Here is a 17542-nt window from a genome sequence, read left to right as displayed (position 1 = left end):
CGCAGGATTGCAAATCCTTCCCCATGGATCGCACCAGTTCGGGCTTTACCAGTCTCGGCCTCTTAGGGAGCTGCTGCCACTCGCGTCGGCGTGGGTCGTCCCACGGTCTCCAGATGCCTCCACGACCTCGTCGTGCATTCCATGCCCCATTATCAACAGTACCTGGTCGCGCATCCCCTGCTCCACGACCTCTCCTGGGCTCAGGCATCTCCTTCCCGACGTGGGTTTCTCCACAGGCCACGAGTGGGTCGCTGCTCCGCCGAGTACACCCTGGCTGCAGGGGGGCCGCCTGCCATCTCACACCGATTTGCAAGGGAAGTCTCAGCTCCAGCACACCTCCTCCTGCTCCATCTTTGCTGACCCGGTCGTTGTGGTTGTTTTCTCTTAGATATTAATCCTCTCTGGGGGAGCTCGGCCCGGCGGGCACCCCGGGAGCGGGGCGCTTACCGAGTCCCCCATGCGGCTCCCCCGGCGCCATCTTGAGCACATGGCGCCGGCCCAGGCCCGAGCGGCCGCTCGGCCGGGAGCCGGGAGCGAGGGCAGCGCCCTCCTGCTCTCTCCTCGCTCCTGAGCAAAAAGCCCTTTCCCGCCCCTTTGTCTCAACTTAAATAGGGCAATTCGCAGAGGCGCCGCCTTGGCTCAACCTCCCCCGGGGGGGGATGGGACTCAGGTCTGGTGGCACAGGGAGCAAATCCCCTCCCCTGCCACCAGAACACCCCCCCACACATCAAACTATCACAGGAGTGCAGTCCTTCAGAAACAGGTGGCTTCAGTGTGGGTCCCCCACAGGGTCACAAGTCCTGCCAGCAAACCTGCTCCAGTCTGGGCTCCTCTCTCCATGGGGTCACCGGTCCTCCCAGGACCCTGCTCCAGCATGGGCTTCCCATGAGGTCACAGCCTGCTTTAGGCACCCATCTGCTCTGGTGTGGGGTCCTCCACAGCTGCAGGTGGATCTCTGCTCCACCATGGACCTCCATGGGCTGCAGGGGCACAGCCTGCCTCACCATGGACTTCACCATGGGCTGCAGTGCCTGGAGCACCTTCTCCCCTCCTTCTTCACAGATCTGGGTGTCTGCAGAGTTGTGTCTCTCACATCTCACTCCCAGCTAGTGTTGCACAGCAGGTTTTTTTCCTCTCAACTATGTTATCCCAGAGGTGCTGCCACCATCACTGATAGGCTCAGCCTTGGCCAGCAGTGGGTCTGTCTTGGAGCAGGATGGCACTGGCTCTGTCGGACATGCAAGAAGCTTCTATCAGCCAAACCTTTCTGCACAAAGGTAACTGGTAGGTGATCTCCCTGTCCTTATCTCAGCCTATGAGCCTTTCATCATATTTTGTCCCCCTGTGAGGAGGAGTAGTGATAGAGCGGCTTTGGTGGGCACCTGGCAGCCAGCCGAGGTCAAACCACCGCAAACACTGAAGTAATTGCACCCTTTAACAGTGTCTGTTTGACTCGGTGAGTTTTCAAAAAGCTTTTATGGTGAGATTTTCAGTCCCTCTAGGTATAGCTGAGTTTTAGAGGTGTACCAAATTTATTTTGTGCATCTATATTAGCGTTTGTTCAGTTCATTTAACTATTAGTTTGCCAGTAGGTATCACCCAGACAGCTACACTTGCATGAGGATCTTGCTCAGTTAAAATCACCCACTGATTTTTGTTTCCCAGGTCTTCTGAATGTCTCCGTGGGCCTGCTGAGAGAAGGTACATGTTTCATTAACAAGCAAGTGATCTTGGTGTGGCCATTTCCAAATCCTCACTGCTGAGCTATGAAGTCTAAGTAGCCTGCCCACGTTGGGGCAGGCAATAGCTGCAAAACTGCTCATTGGTGACTTTGGTGCGTCAATTAGATCAGATTTTTGAGATGTATTCAATGGTGGTGAGGAGCATGAAATGTACTGCTCCATGGAGATCTTGTAGGGGGAGCCTTGCAAAGGGCTCTTGGGTCAGGTGCTGGCTGAAAGAGCAGTCTTTAAAGAAACTGTCTCCAGCTGTTTGATTTATACTGTGATCAAAGAAGCAGGGCGGCTGTATATTTTAGTAAATAAAATAAAATGCTTCAAAGATGCTTTATTCCTAACTGGAGTAACCTATCAGACTCCGAGCTGGCCAACTGCCCAAATCAAGAAAGATCTCTTCCTGCAGAAGGGAAACCGGCAGATGGAGCAGAATTAGGAATCTTGATTATGTTTTCATTTTTGTCAGCTGTCCTGAAGAGACATAGTAAAAAGTCTACTTTGAAGTAGTTTCACCTATCTATGCAATTTCAAATTTGAAAATTATTTCTGTGCAACAGTGTGTTTCCAATATGGTCTTGCCAATGGAAGGTGGTAAAAACAGCATCATCTTCCTTAAACAGTTTTGGTCCTCCTATACATTCCATGTCGTATTTCCTGATATTGATGGGAAAATAAAGTCCCTGCTACTGTCAGCTTGGAGTACACCTTCATAAAAATGATTTGCTTAAGTTTTTAGTTCCGTTGCAGTAGTACAGCTAAGAGCAACGTGACCTTGTGAAGCACCAGAAATAGCTCCTGTCCTACGACAGGATGTTAGGAACACTTAGCACCTTGCATTAACCTGATATTAACAATGACTAGTGAACACGCGTTCAAACGTGACATTTGTACCTGGGGCCAATTTACACTCCTGGGGTTGTTCAGATGTAAGTAATGCTTTGGTTTTGGCTGCAGGATGTTTATGACGGATAGTGAAATGCCAAGTTGGTTTTCCAGTTCCAGCCTGAGTTTGCAGCTAGGAAAACAGAGCCCATTTGATTTAGAGAAGAGGGAAAGTCCTAAATTTATATTTTACAGAGCTGTGTTGCAGAGTGGGACCACGCTTCCAGGATAGGGAGTGCTTTCTTTGCTTTGGCGTAGTGCCTGGTCCTGCTCTCCTACAGTAAGCAGTGAGAGATCACCTTGCTGGATTTTAGCCACAGGTGCATTTTGATGCTGAAGGCCAGTAAAAGCTTAAGTATCCTCTGCTCATCTGTTTGTTCTGCAGAAAAACAAGAACTACATTTGCTACTCCATAACTTAGGCTATGAACAACTAGACTAGTTTTATTTTAGGGGATATTTTAAGGATTTTTTTTTTTAAATTTTCGCTCTGAAGGACTTAATGGTGTGATAAATAGCTGCTAAGTAAAATAATTGGTATATCATTTGGCAAAGAGAATTAAGCTGGTGCCTAAGTAAACTTCAGGGAAAACATCTATTGAGAAAAGACCATACATACTAAAGTAGGACACCTTGATACAGACGGCTGACTCATCAGTATGACATAGTCTATGTTAAATATGGGAATCTCAGGGGTCATTTGTTGTATCTCAGCAAGAGCAGAGAGAGATTTATTTTTCCTTCCAAAGAAGACTTATAAACCAGACAGAGATCTTACTGTCTATAGAGGTGAAAATACTGATACAGTATTTTCAGTATTTTTAGTATATTCAGTATTTTCAGTATATTTACAGTGCAGCTTCTCTCATTCCTCACTGCAGCCAAGGGCCTCCCTTGCAGATGCATCCATGTTGTTTGGAAGTTCCTGGACCACAGCAGGGCCACCTTCTTAGGCTTCTGGATGTATTACCAGTCATCATCTGGGTTTCTCTGCTAAGTTTTTGTTTCTAACTTCCTAACTAACAATAATTTAGCTGCTAATCCGTTTTTTCTCTCTCCTCCATGGAGAAGTCACTGGAGTCCTGAAATTCTAATCCTGGCTTCAGTGATGTAGCTTCTTGCTGTGAGCATCAGACAGCTTCCAGTAGCTGTGGGAGGCATTATTTTGGGAGGCCCAAAAGGTAGGCTGTGTTTTGTAGCTAATCCCACAACTGCCTGCATCAGCACGGCAAAGTGATCTGATGGTCACTTGCCACACATTGCTGTAAGTCTAAGCGTGATGCCTTGAGGCAGACAGGTATCAAGGTCCTGGCTTGAAGTTATAGCTCAACAGTAAATGGATTCAAGAGAAAGAAAAGCGTCTCCTGCCTTGTTCAAAGCTAACTTTTGCAACAAGTTAGTACCTTTAAAACAAGCAAAAAAAGATGATAAAGCAAAAATAAGAGGCCATTAGCAAGAGAGCAGTTCATGTAACTGAACAAGCGATGCAAGCACTTTTTTACACTTTCTTTCCTTTTTCTCCCAGGTATAGAAAAGTATTTTGGGGAACTTTTCTCATGCCAAGTTTTTTTACGGTATTTTTGTCAGGCTCACTGGCTCTCTCCCAGTGCTGCTGCATGTCTGGGCATGCAGAGAAATGTATTCAGCTGCTGGTTCGCTCTGGAGTCAGTGAGGCACTCATACAGCAAGTCCCCCTTTCCCATTGCAGGATTCCTAGGGAAAAAAAAAACACGTCATATAACCTTTTGAGCTATACTGTGTATTTCTGGTGCTGTTTTAGCTCTTTTTGTCTTCAGCAGTGAAGCCTCAAATCCCATTTCTTCCTCAATCTAGTTTTCAGGGGGGAAAAAATGCACTAAGAGGCAGAAACATGATCATGCTATAGATGTACAAGGCTGGTTGTAAAATTATTGCTTTATGATGAGTTTTTTGATAGTTCTTGACTAACAGGTTTCTGCTGTTTGAATCCACTGTGATTGCTACAAATACTAATATTAAAAAACTGTAGACATTCTACAATCACACCCCTTTGTGTCTCATCGTAAGATATTGTAAATCATCTTTACTTAGTCATGTACAGGTAGTCTCGTGTTTGGTGTTACATGAGATATAACAGGAGTTCTTACATATTTATAGATCGTTAATGAACTCAGTACTTTAATGCAATCAGTACTTACGAAAATGTAACTTATTCAGCTGGACAGCAAAAAGTTTTTAAAAAGCTGGCTAACCTCAGAGACAATGTTGTGTTTAATGCTCAAAAGCTCATCAGTCTATACTATGCAGGTAATGTCCTAAATGGCCCTTGTCTCAACCATTCAAATTATTACTTTAATTTGAACTAAGAATGTGGTCTGCAGTATATATTTAAATCAAAAATTCCTTGCATATCCCCTATGAAGAGATTTCTGTTTGAATAACAGAAAAACAGAAACTTTTGCATCAAATGTATTAATACATGTTTGCGTGGATGGTAAAGTGTTACCCAGTGATATCTCTTTAAAAGCCATCACATAGAAATGATCCAGCCACAATATCATTTTACAATACCAAAGACAAATATTGTTGCACAGATATAATCCTCTGCAGAATTAACCCCAAAATAATCAATTCACATTTGGTTTGGTTTAACACTACGGGAAAATGTTCACAGGATAATATTGTCAAGCTTTCTGCCTTGCAGTCCATGGAGGCACCTGGAATACCAGTCAAAACAGAAAAGTGGCAGTGCCAGTGAAGAGCTCAGCTGCTGAGTGAGCAGTCTCACTTCTGAAGTCTCCAGTTAAGAGCAAGTGAGTCCCCTCCGAAATGCGTCTTCTGGAATTTTCTCCCTTCGTCATAGTCAAATCTGTGTTTGGTATCTAGCAGGTCGTGATGGCAACAACTGTGCAAAGAAGTTCACAGCAAGATAGTAAGACATAGAGCTCTCTAAGGCCTGTCTTGCACAAGATTTTATTCTTCCATATTTTCAAAACCAACTTTAAATGTAACAAATAATTAGACATGCTTCCATCCTGGTTTGACTCTTGAATGAATTGGGGACGAGTGTAACCCAGAGATGTCTGCATGTTTAATCTACAAATGTTGATCAATGTTTTTTTCTCCCTGCATAGAAGGTATTATGGAAGGCATTATCATCTGTGCCAAACTTAAAAACGTTCTGGTGTTTGCTGTGATCACAATGTCCTGGCTGCCATCACAAGTACAAACCATCCACCACAAGCTGGATATGCAGCCCCTGCCAGGAGCAGAACAGACATTGCAAGGCACTCGGCTGATGTCTCAGGAACAAGTGCAGCTTTATCTCCTTTACAACAATCTCAGAGATTGTTGCTGACGAATATTTCTAGATTTTTCTTCCGTCTCCCCTGTCCCAGCTGCTCACACAACTTTGCTGAGTTGATATGACAACTAGTTCCTGGAATCCTTGTGTTTCTCCATAATGAACCCTATGGCTCTTTTTGCCTCACATTTACTGTTCTAAAATTACCACTCACTATTTGATTCTCTTTGTGTGGGTCTTAGGTCATATCAAGAAGGTGTAAATCTACCAAAAATAATTGACATTTATTCCACGCACACTTCTGAATGATCACAAGTACTCTGTAATTAGACAACAAGAATACTGTTCTAATCACTATTTATCTTGTAAATTACAACTCCATGGAAACATTTTCTTTGCGCCATCTGGCTTTATGTATTTTTTTAATGAGTTGATGAGTATTTATATACTTTACAAGGAACAGATAGTAAAGCATTTGTTGCATTAGGAAGTGAAATAAAGATTTTTCAGAACTGAATTTGTATAAAATTCATGGCATTAAACATTTTAAATTTTGCCAAAACACTAATGACAGTTTTGGTGGAGGCTTCATGGGACTCATTTTACTCGATGAACACCTGTCAAGAAAGCTGCACGTTTTTCCTAGTGTAGAAATGAAAGCACATCTTCATCACAAACAGCACCTTGACTGATACTTTTGTCGTTATGATTTCAGTACTGTAATTGTAATATTAAAATACCTAGTACAGATTCTTGCTACTGAACAATATAACTCAGATACAAGGAGGAAGATGCTATTAAAATACAAAGATTCCAGGAACAAGCAATCATTTGAACTCTACAGAATATGAGAAAATGAGAACACCTGGACATATCTGAAATAAAGAAAACTTTTTTTAAACAAGCAAATGTGAGTAACACCTTTGTATGTCTGCCTTTGGTCTTCATAAAATGCCCGTCACACTGTCTACAAAAAACCCACAATTTATTGGTTTTGTATATACAAAAATTAAAAGCAGCACTGATTTTTTAACTCAAAGCCCCTTGAAGTTACATCTTAATACTAACTTAGTGGCTGCATCCGATTTTATGAGCTAGGTGTTAACAGCTGGTGCTATGCCAACAAAAGTAGTAATTAGACATATTTTTGAGAAGTCTAAAATATTATCCTTAAATCAGCCCGAGGGAGAAGCTTCAAAAGAGGCTTATTGGAAACGACATATTGGCAAATTTTGATTTTGTAAACTGGTAATTTAAATGATGTCTAACTATTGGGCATTAAAAGCTGTCGAAGCAAGGGTTTGTCGTATGGACAGAAGAGCTATTTCAGTAAGAGCTTTTTACTTAGAAAAACTTGCTGCTAGTGTTGGGAAGTTCATCTCTAAAACCTACAAGAAAATCCAAGCCGGTCTGCACTGGCTGGTGAAGGATTTATTTAGTGACTCAGAACAACAATACAAGTAAAACAGGTGCAGCTGAAACCCGAAGAGAGAACATTACATGACCACTGTGTACTCAACACGATTTCCATGGTTGGTTGATCATTGACTCTAGTTTCTTCTCACTTACAGTATCAGACATTGGTCCACTCAGTTATCTTGTTCCAAAGCTCTGAGCTCCTCCTTCTCTCGTCACTCTGTACCTTTCAGCATCTGGATTTTTCCAGGAAGTGAAAATCCTGTTCTTGGAGATCGAGCTGATAGTATCGGATAGAACAAATCTCAAGACAGGTTGTTCCTTCCAGTTGCTTTCTGGCATTAACATCTACTCTAGCACTCAAGAAAAATGTTTGTCATCAGCATGGTGTTAAAGATGATTTGGCCTTAAGAAATTCTTGTCTCCCTTTGCTCCTGGCTATTGGATTTCCACATTTTGTACTCCAGCTCAGTGCTCCTCCAGTAATGACATGGTGCCTATGAGGCTGCCCTGTCAATAGTTCTGTGAAATGACACAGGTAAGCATGACCCTTTTTTTGACTGTTCTTTTAAAGTCAGATCCTTACAGGGATTCAGGCTACCGGTCCTCCTGACACTTGTTTTCAGTGGCATGATTGGGAGTGGCAAACTTTCACTGGGAGAAAATGGAAGACACAGGCAGGAATGTGAACAAGCTTGACTGGATGGTGAAGCTGTACCAGAGTCAGCAGTTGCCTTCTAGAAAACAACTTCTGCATTCTTGCTGTCAACTTCAAAACATGTACATGCTATCAATCCAATCGTCCTTCAAGAGAAAAATCTGCCCAGCAGTATCTTGTTATGGTGCTGTGACAATAGCACTTCGATTCATCCACTACATGTCAAGTTTCAGAGCCTGGCACAGCTGCTAGGTTGAGACTCCTACAACTTCTTGCTTTAACCAGCTGTATGTCATGCCCACGATGTTCAAATTACAATGCATTTGTCCCAGTGGACCAGCAGCAGTTCAAAAAATCTAGCTGCTTTCGAAGTGGATTGCATTTAGTAAAGAAAACAGATGACTCGGCAACTGTCAACTGAAATTCTGCCAGATATGGGCTAAAAAATAAACAAGGTCAATTTACTGCAAGCCAAACAAAATTATTTATAGACTACGGCCTGTGCTTTTGCAGTATTAGTTCTTAACAGAATGTTTCAAAGATTTAGGGCGTCAGCTCTTAGGCTGGATGCCACTGGCATTGGGATGAGGGGAGGAAAGGGGGTCTGTACCCAGTGAGATGCCCAGTGACAACTCAAATGACATGAGTCACAGGTTGCACCAGCCAATGCCAAACACAGTGTCGGGTGTTACAGCCTTCTGAAGTCCTGATAAAGCCACATGGATAAAGAATCAGAACTGAAATTAGTAATGAAAAAATACATTTGTTTGAAATTACACCACTCAATTTGTGCAAACACCTGAATTTTTAAGTCAGAAAAGTGACTGTCAAATATAAGGAACTTTATAATACACCTCAACCTAATAAAAATTAAATCAATTGACAAAATTAAAAATTCTAAGTAACCTACAAGTGATCCTCATTTGGTCATTTTTCTAACTGAAACCCAGAAAATTGGACAAGTCAATAATATAATTAGCTACTACTTTCAAAAAGTGAGTTTCACAAAACTGAAAGGGGTCTTTGAGGCCCTTGAAGAAAGGATCCAAATCAAGAAAATACAAATTAGGGGTTGCTAATAAACATTTAATCAGTTAACCCTTAAAATGCAATCAGGACAAAACCTAAACATAGTTAAACTGCCATACTAGTGTAGTGGGAAAGTGAAAATAATTGTAACAGCCCCCTAACTATGCATTCTATGGATAAGAAAGGAGAAGATAACATTGTTTTATTAATCAAATCGAGGAATTAAAGAAGGTGTAAGTGATGTTAAGAGATTTTTGTCAATAGAAGGAAACAGGAAATTGAATGTAGATGCAAGGCAAATACCAACAATGACAGTACTGAAGAGAAATGTAAGATTGTCAATAGTGCTTTAAAAAATGTGTTCAAAAAAATAGCTTTGTATCCTGGCGAAATAGGTAGATATTATCAAACAGGACAAAGATGAAATACTTTCCACTAACAGTATACTTTAAGAAAAATTTTATCAGCAGTGGTAAAGCTAGGTAATTTGTATCAGTAAGCCAGTATAATCTGCTTACAGGTTTCTAAAAGAGCTTTTTGGAACCTCTTCTTGATCTCTAATTGTGAGTCTCAATAAATCCCGAGAGTTCCAAAGCACAGGAAGAAAGCTAATATAGTGACTATGTTGAAAGAAGGTAAAGGGGATGACCCAGGTTAATTACATGCCCATCATCTTGATTGTAATCCTCATCAAAATATCAAAGTGGCTCATCTAGGACTAAATTAATAAATATTCGAGTCTAATTACTACTCAGAAAACACATTTCCTGAAAACAGATCTTGTAATTCAATTGGGTATCTCTTTATGCAAATGCTTATTTGAGAAAAGTAACAGTGATGTTACATCTTCGAGCACTGGACTGGCATTTGATCTGGTACAGCAAAACATTTTAATGAAAAAAATTAGAAAGGCAAGAAAATCGGAATGTCACACAGCAAGCGGACTGTGAATAATTAGTGTGCCTCAAAACACACAAGCGGAACAATCAGCAAACACTCGCGTAAGTGATTCAGATCCTCTGGGGATCTGTTTTGTCCCTCTGCTGTCCTTTCTGATTGGCGATCTTGAAGAAGCTGTACTGAATTATCACGAAGTTGCAGTAGCACCTGGTGCAAGAATCATAGAATGGTTAGGGTTGGAAGGGACCTCAAAGATCATCCAGTTCCAACCCCCCTGCCATGGGCAGGGAAACCCTCCACTACACCAGGTTGCTCAAAGCCTCATCCAACCTGGCCTTGAACACTTGCAGGGATGGGGCATCTACAACTTCTCTGGGCAACCTGTTCCACTGCCTCACCTCCCTCTGAGTGAAACATTTCTTCCTTATATCTAATCTAAATCTCCCCTTTTTCAGTTTAAATCCATTGCCCCAGGGATGTAGGAAACAATGGAGGCTAAAGTCACTTACAACGTGTCTCAGAGCTCTTGGTTAACAGGGTGCACCCAAACACCCCCTAAAAATAGTCCATATTATATTTTAGAATATTTCCTATGTTTGTATCTATATCTGTCTAGCTCAGTATGTCCAAACGCAATATCCCCATCGCAGACTAAAAGTACAGGCCAGCCATGCATCATCCTCATTCCGCAGCAGGATGCGCCGCCTGGAAACACGTGTGGGACCAGCCTCGGTTAAGGAGTTTTTCGAGGTTTTGATGCGCCGCTTTCAAAAGGTCTGAAGGCTTGAAACGAAAGGTCTCATCGGCAGCGGAGCAGACGGACTCCATCTCCGCAGTCTGACGTCAAGAGCTCACCTGGGCTTAGCTAGCGAGTACGTATATACACGTCATATGGATACGCACGGAGACAGATCCGCGGGGGGCTGCACCGCCAGCCGGACACAGTCCCGTGGCTCAAGGCGAAACCGAGCAGACGGAAGGTTGCAAACAGGGCACCGAAGAGCGCAGCACCGCGCTCCCGAGCTGCGGCACGGCGGGCACGGGCCGGCCCCTCTCGCGGGGCGGCGGATCCACCGTTCTCCGCAGCCCCGGATTAACCGCCGGTAACGGCCACCAGCGCCCACCGCCTCCCGCTCTTCCCGCGGAACGGGACCCGCGCCCCCAACGGCCCCGCCCCTCGCCCCGCCCCCGGCCCCGCCCCTGCCCGACCCCGGCCAATCCTAGCCCCGCCCCAGCTCCAGGCCCCGCCCCAGGCCCGGCCCGGCCCCGCCCCCGCCCCCCGGGCCCCGTTCCGGAGCCCCCTCCCACCCCGGCGCTGCCACATCCTCCGCTGACATCAGCGCGGCCGCCATATTGGAACAGGCTCCTCCGCCAGCTCGGGCACCGCAGGGGGACGCCGGCCCCCGCCTCCCCCGCCTCCCTCGCCGCCGCCAAGTCCCGCTCCCCATGACTCGCTCCGGCCGGCCGCTGCCCCGGTGCGGATAGGGCGGAGGCGAGAGCGGCTCCCGTCCCTTCTCCTCCCGCCTCCGAGCTGTCGCTCTCCCCGCGGCGGGCCTCTGCCCTCCTGCCGCGTCCAGCCATGACTTCCTTGACCCAGCGCAGCTCCGGCCTGGTGCAGCGCCGGACCGAGGCCTCCCGTAGTGCCGCCGCCGACAAGGAGCGGGCGGCGGGGGGCGGCCCAGAGGATGAAGGCCGCAGGGACGAGTCCGGCGACGACGAGAAGGGCGACTCCAAGGAAACGCGGCTCACTCTCATGGAGGAGGTGCTGCTCCTGGGCCTCAAGGACCGTGAGGTGCGGCCGGGGCCGTGGCGGCGGGGCTGGGGCGGGCCGGGGCGAGGGGCCCGGGGCCGGCGAACGCTGAGGAGGCCCCGTCGTGCCGGGGCAGGAGTGTGGGAACGGCGTGCCTGAGGGGACAGCGGTTATCCGGGGGCTTATGGCGGGCGTTAGTGGGAAAAGGGAGTCCCAGCGGTGCGAGGGTGCAGGTGGAATGGCGGCAGGGGCGCTGCGGGAGTGGGTGCTGCGGGTTCGGGGCAGAGGCGTTACGGGGGCTGTGTTGCTGCTGGGGGTAGGGGCGCATGCTGGAGCAGGCTCGGTGTTCTGGAGGAGGTGGAGAAGGTAGCTGGGTTTTGGGGAGGTGGCAGAGAGTTTGGATCGCCCTTTGGATGCGGGGTTTGCAGAGGGGCTCTCGTATTCGTAGTGTCTCAAGGAAGGCAGCGTAGGGGTTGGGGCAGGGCGGGGACCCGGAGGTGAGGGCCGGAGCCTCTGTTCAGCGTTGGTGGCTGACTTGGAGGCCTGGGTAGATCTGTGGTGTTTATAGTCCTCCTACAGCTTACCCAGGACTCTAACGTGGGAGACCTGTCTACTCCAATGTATTTTGTCATAGAATCACAGAATCATAGAATGGTTGGGGTTGGAAGGGACCTCAAAGATCATCCATTTCCAACCCCCCTGCCATGGGCAGGGACACCCTCCACTACACCGGGTTGCCTAAAGCCTCATCCAGCCTGGCCTTGAACACTTGCAGGGATGGGGCAGCCACAACTGTCAGGGGCAACTATGACACTTACGGGGTTCTCAGGTGCTTTGAGATATTTAGCAGCTCTTTTTACGAAAACTTTCCAGACTCATGCGTGTGAAAAATGCCTTAAAACTGGGGCAGATAAATATGATAAAATTGGGCCTTGGGTAAAGAGAAACGTGTCAAAATGAGGAAATGGCATTATTGTGTAATTTTGTGGGTTTACTGAATTCATAGCTTAATTGTTTGTCATGATACTGTGAACAACAGACATTGAGGAAGGTGTACTTGCACCAGCGTGTTGGATGTGTTTCATTTGAAAGAGTTAATCAGTATAAAAAGCATGTGCACTGCAGAAAGTCAGTTCTGTCTGGGAAACGGTTAAATTTTATGTGCATGGTGAAGTGTGACACGCTGCTGTTTTAGATATGAGTTATAGTATAAATTTGATTAAGCAACCGGCTTTTTTTTTTTTTTTTTTTCCAGTGGTAAGTAAATCGATGAAGCCAGTTCATTGATTTGGGTGGAAGTCTCTTAAAACTGTGTGTGTTAATGAGGAGAGAATAATGGGGAGGGAAGCTGATAAGTGGTATGTTTTTTGACAGTGTGTTGCATCTAAAATAAATATACTGGTTGATAATGAATAAATTAAAGAGCAGTTTTCTTGGTTAACGTTTCTTTTTTAACACTTGCGGGTATATATACGTACTACAATAACATTTTATTTCTCTCTTCGTGTATTTTAGGCCATATTCTTATAATCTTTATTTTTTCGAATGGACCTTGCCATGGCATACTGATAAGCTCAGTTGCTATTCTGACAGTGGCATGATGTGTGCTTCCACCTGTTGAATTGAAGACTTGTGCGTATGTGCATTTCTCTTTCTACACATCTGAATACTTCAGGGAAAGTAAGTTAGATATGACAAGACAGATATCTGGCAGGATTGCCTAGAAGGGATTGCCTTGAGGAAGGTGGGATATACTGTATGATCTTTCAGCTCTTTTTTTTTTTTTTTTTTTTTTTTCAGGACTGTGTGTTAAATCTGCCGAATTTGTGGGCTTTACAGCTTAAGTAAAGGTTTCAAGGTAGGGAGTGTTCTCTCTGCCCAGAAAGAATATATGGTGCAAGTCTTCCTGGTATTCATAGAATCATAGAATGGTCTAGGTTGGAAGGGTTCATAAAGCTCATTGAGTTCCAAGCTCCCTGCCATGGGCAGGGGCACATTCCCGTAGATAAGCTGACTCAAAGACTCATCCAGCCTGGCCTTTAACACTTCCAGGGATGAGCCATCCACAACTTCTGAGCTACCTGTTTCAGGGCCTCACCACCCTTGGAGGAAAGAATTTCCTCCTTATATCTAGTCTAAATCTCCCCTCTTTCAGTTTAAAGCCATTGCCCCTTGTCCTGTGACTACACGCCCTTGTCAAAAGTCCCTCTCCAGCTTTCCTGTAGGCCCCCTTTAAGTACTGGGAGGCTGCTAGAAGGTCTCCCCAGAGCCTTCTCTTCTGCAGGCTGAACAGCCCCAACTCTCTCAGTCTGTCCTCATAGGAGAGGTGCATCAGCCCTTGGATCATCTTCGTGGCCCTTCTCTGGACCTGCTCCAACAGACCCCTGTCCTCCTTATGCTGGGAGGCCCAGAGCTGAACGCAGTACCCTGGGTGGGGTCACATGACATCAGAGTAGAGGGGCAGAATCGCCTCTCTTGACCTGCTGGCCACGCTTCTTTTGATGTAGTTCTTTTGATACGGTTGTCTTTCTGAGCTGCAAGCGCACCTTGCTGTCTCATGTTGAGCTTTTCATCAACCGTCACTGTGAAGTCCTTTTCCTCAGGGCTTCTCTCAATCCATTCTCCACCCAGCCTGTATGTGTGCTTGGGATTGCCCTGACCCACGTGCAGGACCCTGCACTTGGCCTTATTGAACTTCATGAGGTTCTCACAGGCCCACCTCTCCAGCCTGTCAAGGTCCTTCTCTATGGCATCCCTTCCCTCCAGCCTGTTGACCACACCACCCAGCTTGGTGTCATCAGCAGACTTGTTGAGGGTGCACTCGATCCCACTGTCCATGTCACCGACAAGGATGTTAAACAGCGTTAGTCCCAATACTGACCCCTGAGGAACACCACTTGTCAGTGGTCTCCACTTGGACATCAAGCTGTTGACTGCAACTATTTGAGTGTGACCATCCAGCCAATTCCTTCTCCACGGAGCGGTACATCTGTCAAATCCATGCCTCTCCAATTTAGAGACAAGGATGTTGTGCAGGTCAGTGTCAAATGCTTTGCACAAGTCCAGATAGACGATGTCAGTTGCTCTTCCCTTATCCACCAACGCTGTAACCCATCACAGAAGGCCACCATGTTTGTCAGGCAGGATTTGCCCTTAGTGAAGCCATGTTGGCTGTCACCAGTCACCTCCTTGTTTTCCATGTTCCTTAGCGTGGTTTCCAGGAGGATCTGCACCTTATCTTGCCAGGCACAGAGGTGAGACTGAGTGCCCTGTCGTTCTGTGGGCCTTCCTTTTTTTCCTTTTTAAAAACGGGGGTTGTTTCCTGTTTTCCAGTTAGTGTTGGGCCTAAAAATGGAACTTTAGACCCATTTGACCTAAATGGTCAATTTTAGGCTTTGCACTGATGTGCATAAAAATTATGAATCATCTAACTTTGCGAGGTGTAGCAGTGGCACACACTGTGGACAATCTGATATTCCTTTGTATGGAAAGAGGAACTGAACGATTAAATAGCACAGAGGTCCGTAACTCCCTTGGGGTTTTTTTCAGTTGAGCTATCAGATAAAAGGAATGATAATGTCATCTCTAGGGTCGGGGGCTTATGTGCAGAAACTAGAATACACTGTGAACTTTGTTAGACATGAATCACTGTGGTTTGTGTTTTGATTTTGGGTATGCTTGTACTACACCGTGAAAACCACTTTGTTACCTTTTTTCCTTTTAAAACCAGAAATAAAACTACAGACTCATTTTCAAAGATGAATTTTTGTTTATTCTCTGTTATTCTGATGATAAGTAAGCAACTTTATGCATCTGGAAATGCTTTTTACAAAGTTTTTGCTTCCAATAGAATTGATTCCTCATGACACTTGTGCGAGATTTTCTTACGACAGTAAGCAGAGAAAAGCAATATAGTGTCTGTAAAGTGTAATTGTGAAACTACAAAAAGTCTAAGGGAAAGGCAAAGGCAGGTGTGTAAACTATAAGCTCAGTTGAAAGCCAGTAAATTTAAAGCTGACAATATCCTTCCTGTTTATTCCAACAAGATAAAATAATTTAATGTTGAGTTTAAAATAAATAATAAGAAAAGGATTCTGAATTGGCCAAAGAACATGTTTTCCTAAAAAATAGCTTCTCTCTCAGAAAAGTCACTGATTTATGCATTAATAACTTAGCTTTCAGGTTTTTGGGTAATTTTTTTCCCTAATATGGAGAGTATGGCTTAACACCATGTAAATTGTATGCAAAATACCTCATGTGTGTGGAGCTACCATTTATAATTTGTAAGGTGGCAGAGTCTTTACTTATAGGAGACAGTTCTTCAGGAAGATCCAGGCAGTGATGGATTGAGTTCAGTGTTTCTGGGAGATTGTTAGGTATTTATATGAATCAAGCTTTCAGGATAGCGCAATGATTGTTAACAACAACAGCAAAACTTTTGGGTTGTTGCCTACTTGTCGCTGCGGATTGAGTTCAATGATGAGAATGTCTGGCTGCCTTAAAACAAACACAACGTGCCTCCATCCCATTGATGGGATGCTTGAACACAATTAACTGCATTTGCACGTGCTTCCTGGACATGGCCTTTATTGCTTTCTCCGTTTGGCCTAATTAAATTGTACTTGATGTATGTCTACTGTTTGCTCTTTTCCACCTACAGTTCCTCTTCCATTTGTATCTGCAGTGTATACGTAACTATGTCTGTATTCCAAGGTCAAGACAGACTATAAGGGATATGTGCTGAAATATGTGCATGCTTGCATAACATGACAGAGACGGTGTCCTTGGAGGAGCAGATAATACACTGGAACAAAATACATTGTTAGAATTCTTCAGGGAGCATCACAAGAACACTTACACTTATTTGGAGACCTTTCAGAAACATGACTGAGAGAGGGAGTTGTGTTCGTCCATTTAGAATAGAGTAATAGCCTGTTGCTGTACGAATAAAAAATACTGACTGAAATAAAATACTTTGCTGTATTAGGTTAAAAATAGTATTGTGATAGGATAGGTCAGAGCCACAGCAAAAGGGAGGTTATTCTGTAGAAGCATCTGAGGTCAAAAGAAGGGAGTGGTAAATATTAACAGTTTGCTTATTTGAAAACGACAGCTAAGAGATGAGTACAGGCCAGTTTGTTTGTTACAGCTCTTCCAGACATCTCGTAACTCAGTCCCATAGAAGGCTGAGAAGTTGCTAGGTGGCTGTGCTCTGTAACTGTTGCTCTGTTTAAGTTTGCTTATTTTTTTTCCCCACATGTAGGGGTTTTGGTTTTTTGTCTCCTTTTTGAGTTCTCTTTTGATACACGTGGGACTATTTTCAGATACAGCAATGCACACAGCTGCTTCTATCCTCTATACCATGTGCCACAATTAAACAAATTGAAGCAGCTATAGAGACATGGCACCTACTAAGGTAAAATATTTATTTGATCTGTAACAAATTCTTTATTTGCTGAAAGAAAATTCACGTAAGGTATGCTGAAATAATAATCATGCTCTGCGGTCTACTGCAACAGTAAATATTTCTGGTTTTATATACCCTTTTTTTGGTAAAGACTAGTGTGTCAATTGTGAGAGTGGAGTAAGTTAAATCACTTTCTTAGGTGCAGAAATTATCGTGGATCTTTGCTACTCATGTTTGGCCTTCAGAAACTTCATTTATTGCTGAAGATTTAGTGTTGCAGTATAGCTTTTTGTCCAGATAGTTCATGTGAATGTCTCCAGCTTAGGATATTTTTCACTGTATTGAAATAAGTTATTAGGGAGCTAGTTTGCTTGCTTCAGATGTGCTGTTTTGTGTTGATCAGATTAGTGCTAAAATGTAGTTTCATTCTTACAAATACGAGTACCTGGATTTGTTACTGAATTTTGTATTTTAATCGTAAG

The 17542-nt window shown here is 44.4% G+C and overlaps 1 protein-coding gene across 1 annotated transcript in view; it reads left to right on the top strand.

Annotated features, from left to right (window-relative positions):
• Positions 1-11482: 11482 nt before the first annotated feature.
• Positions 11483-17542, top strand: part of GOLPH3 (golgi phosphoprotein 3) — a 35367-nt gene continuing 29307 nt past the window's right edge. Inside the window, exon 1 of the mRNA XM_086629680.1 lies at positions 11483-11695. Coding sequence (XP_086485806.1) covers positions 11483-11695 — 213 coding nt within the window. The remainder of the gene's footprint in view (positions 11696-17542) is intronic.

This window comes from Tauraco erythrolophus, chromosome Z, assembly GCF_009769465.1.
Source record: "Tauraco erythrolophus isolate bTauEry1 chromosome Z, bTauEry1.pri, whole genome shotgun sequence".
Taxonomy (NCBI): Eukaryota; Metazoa; Chordata; class Aves; order Musophagiformes; family Musophagidae; genus Tauraco; species Tauraco erythrolophus.
This window is presented reverse-complemented; position numbering and strand designations above follow the sequence as displayed.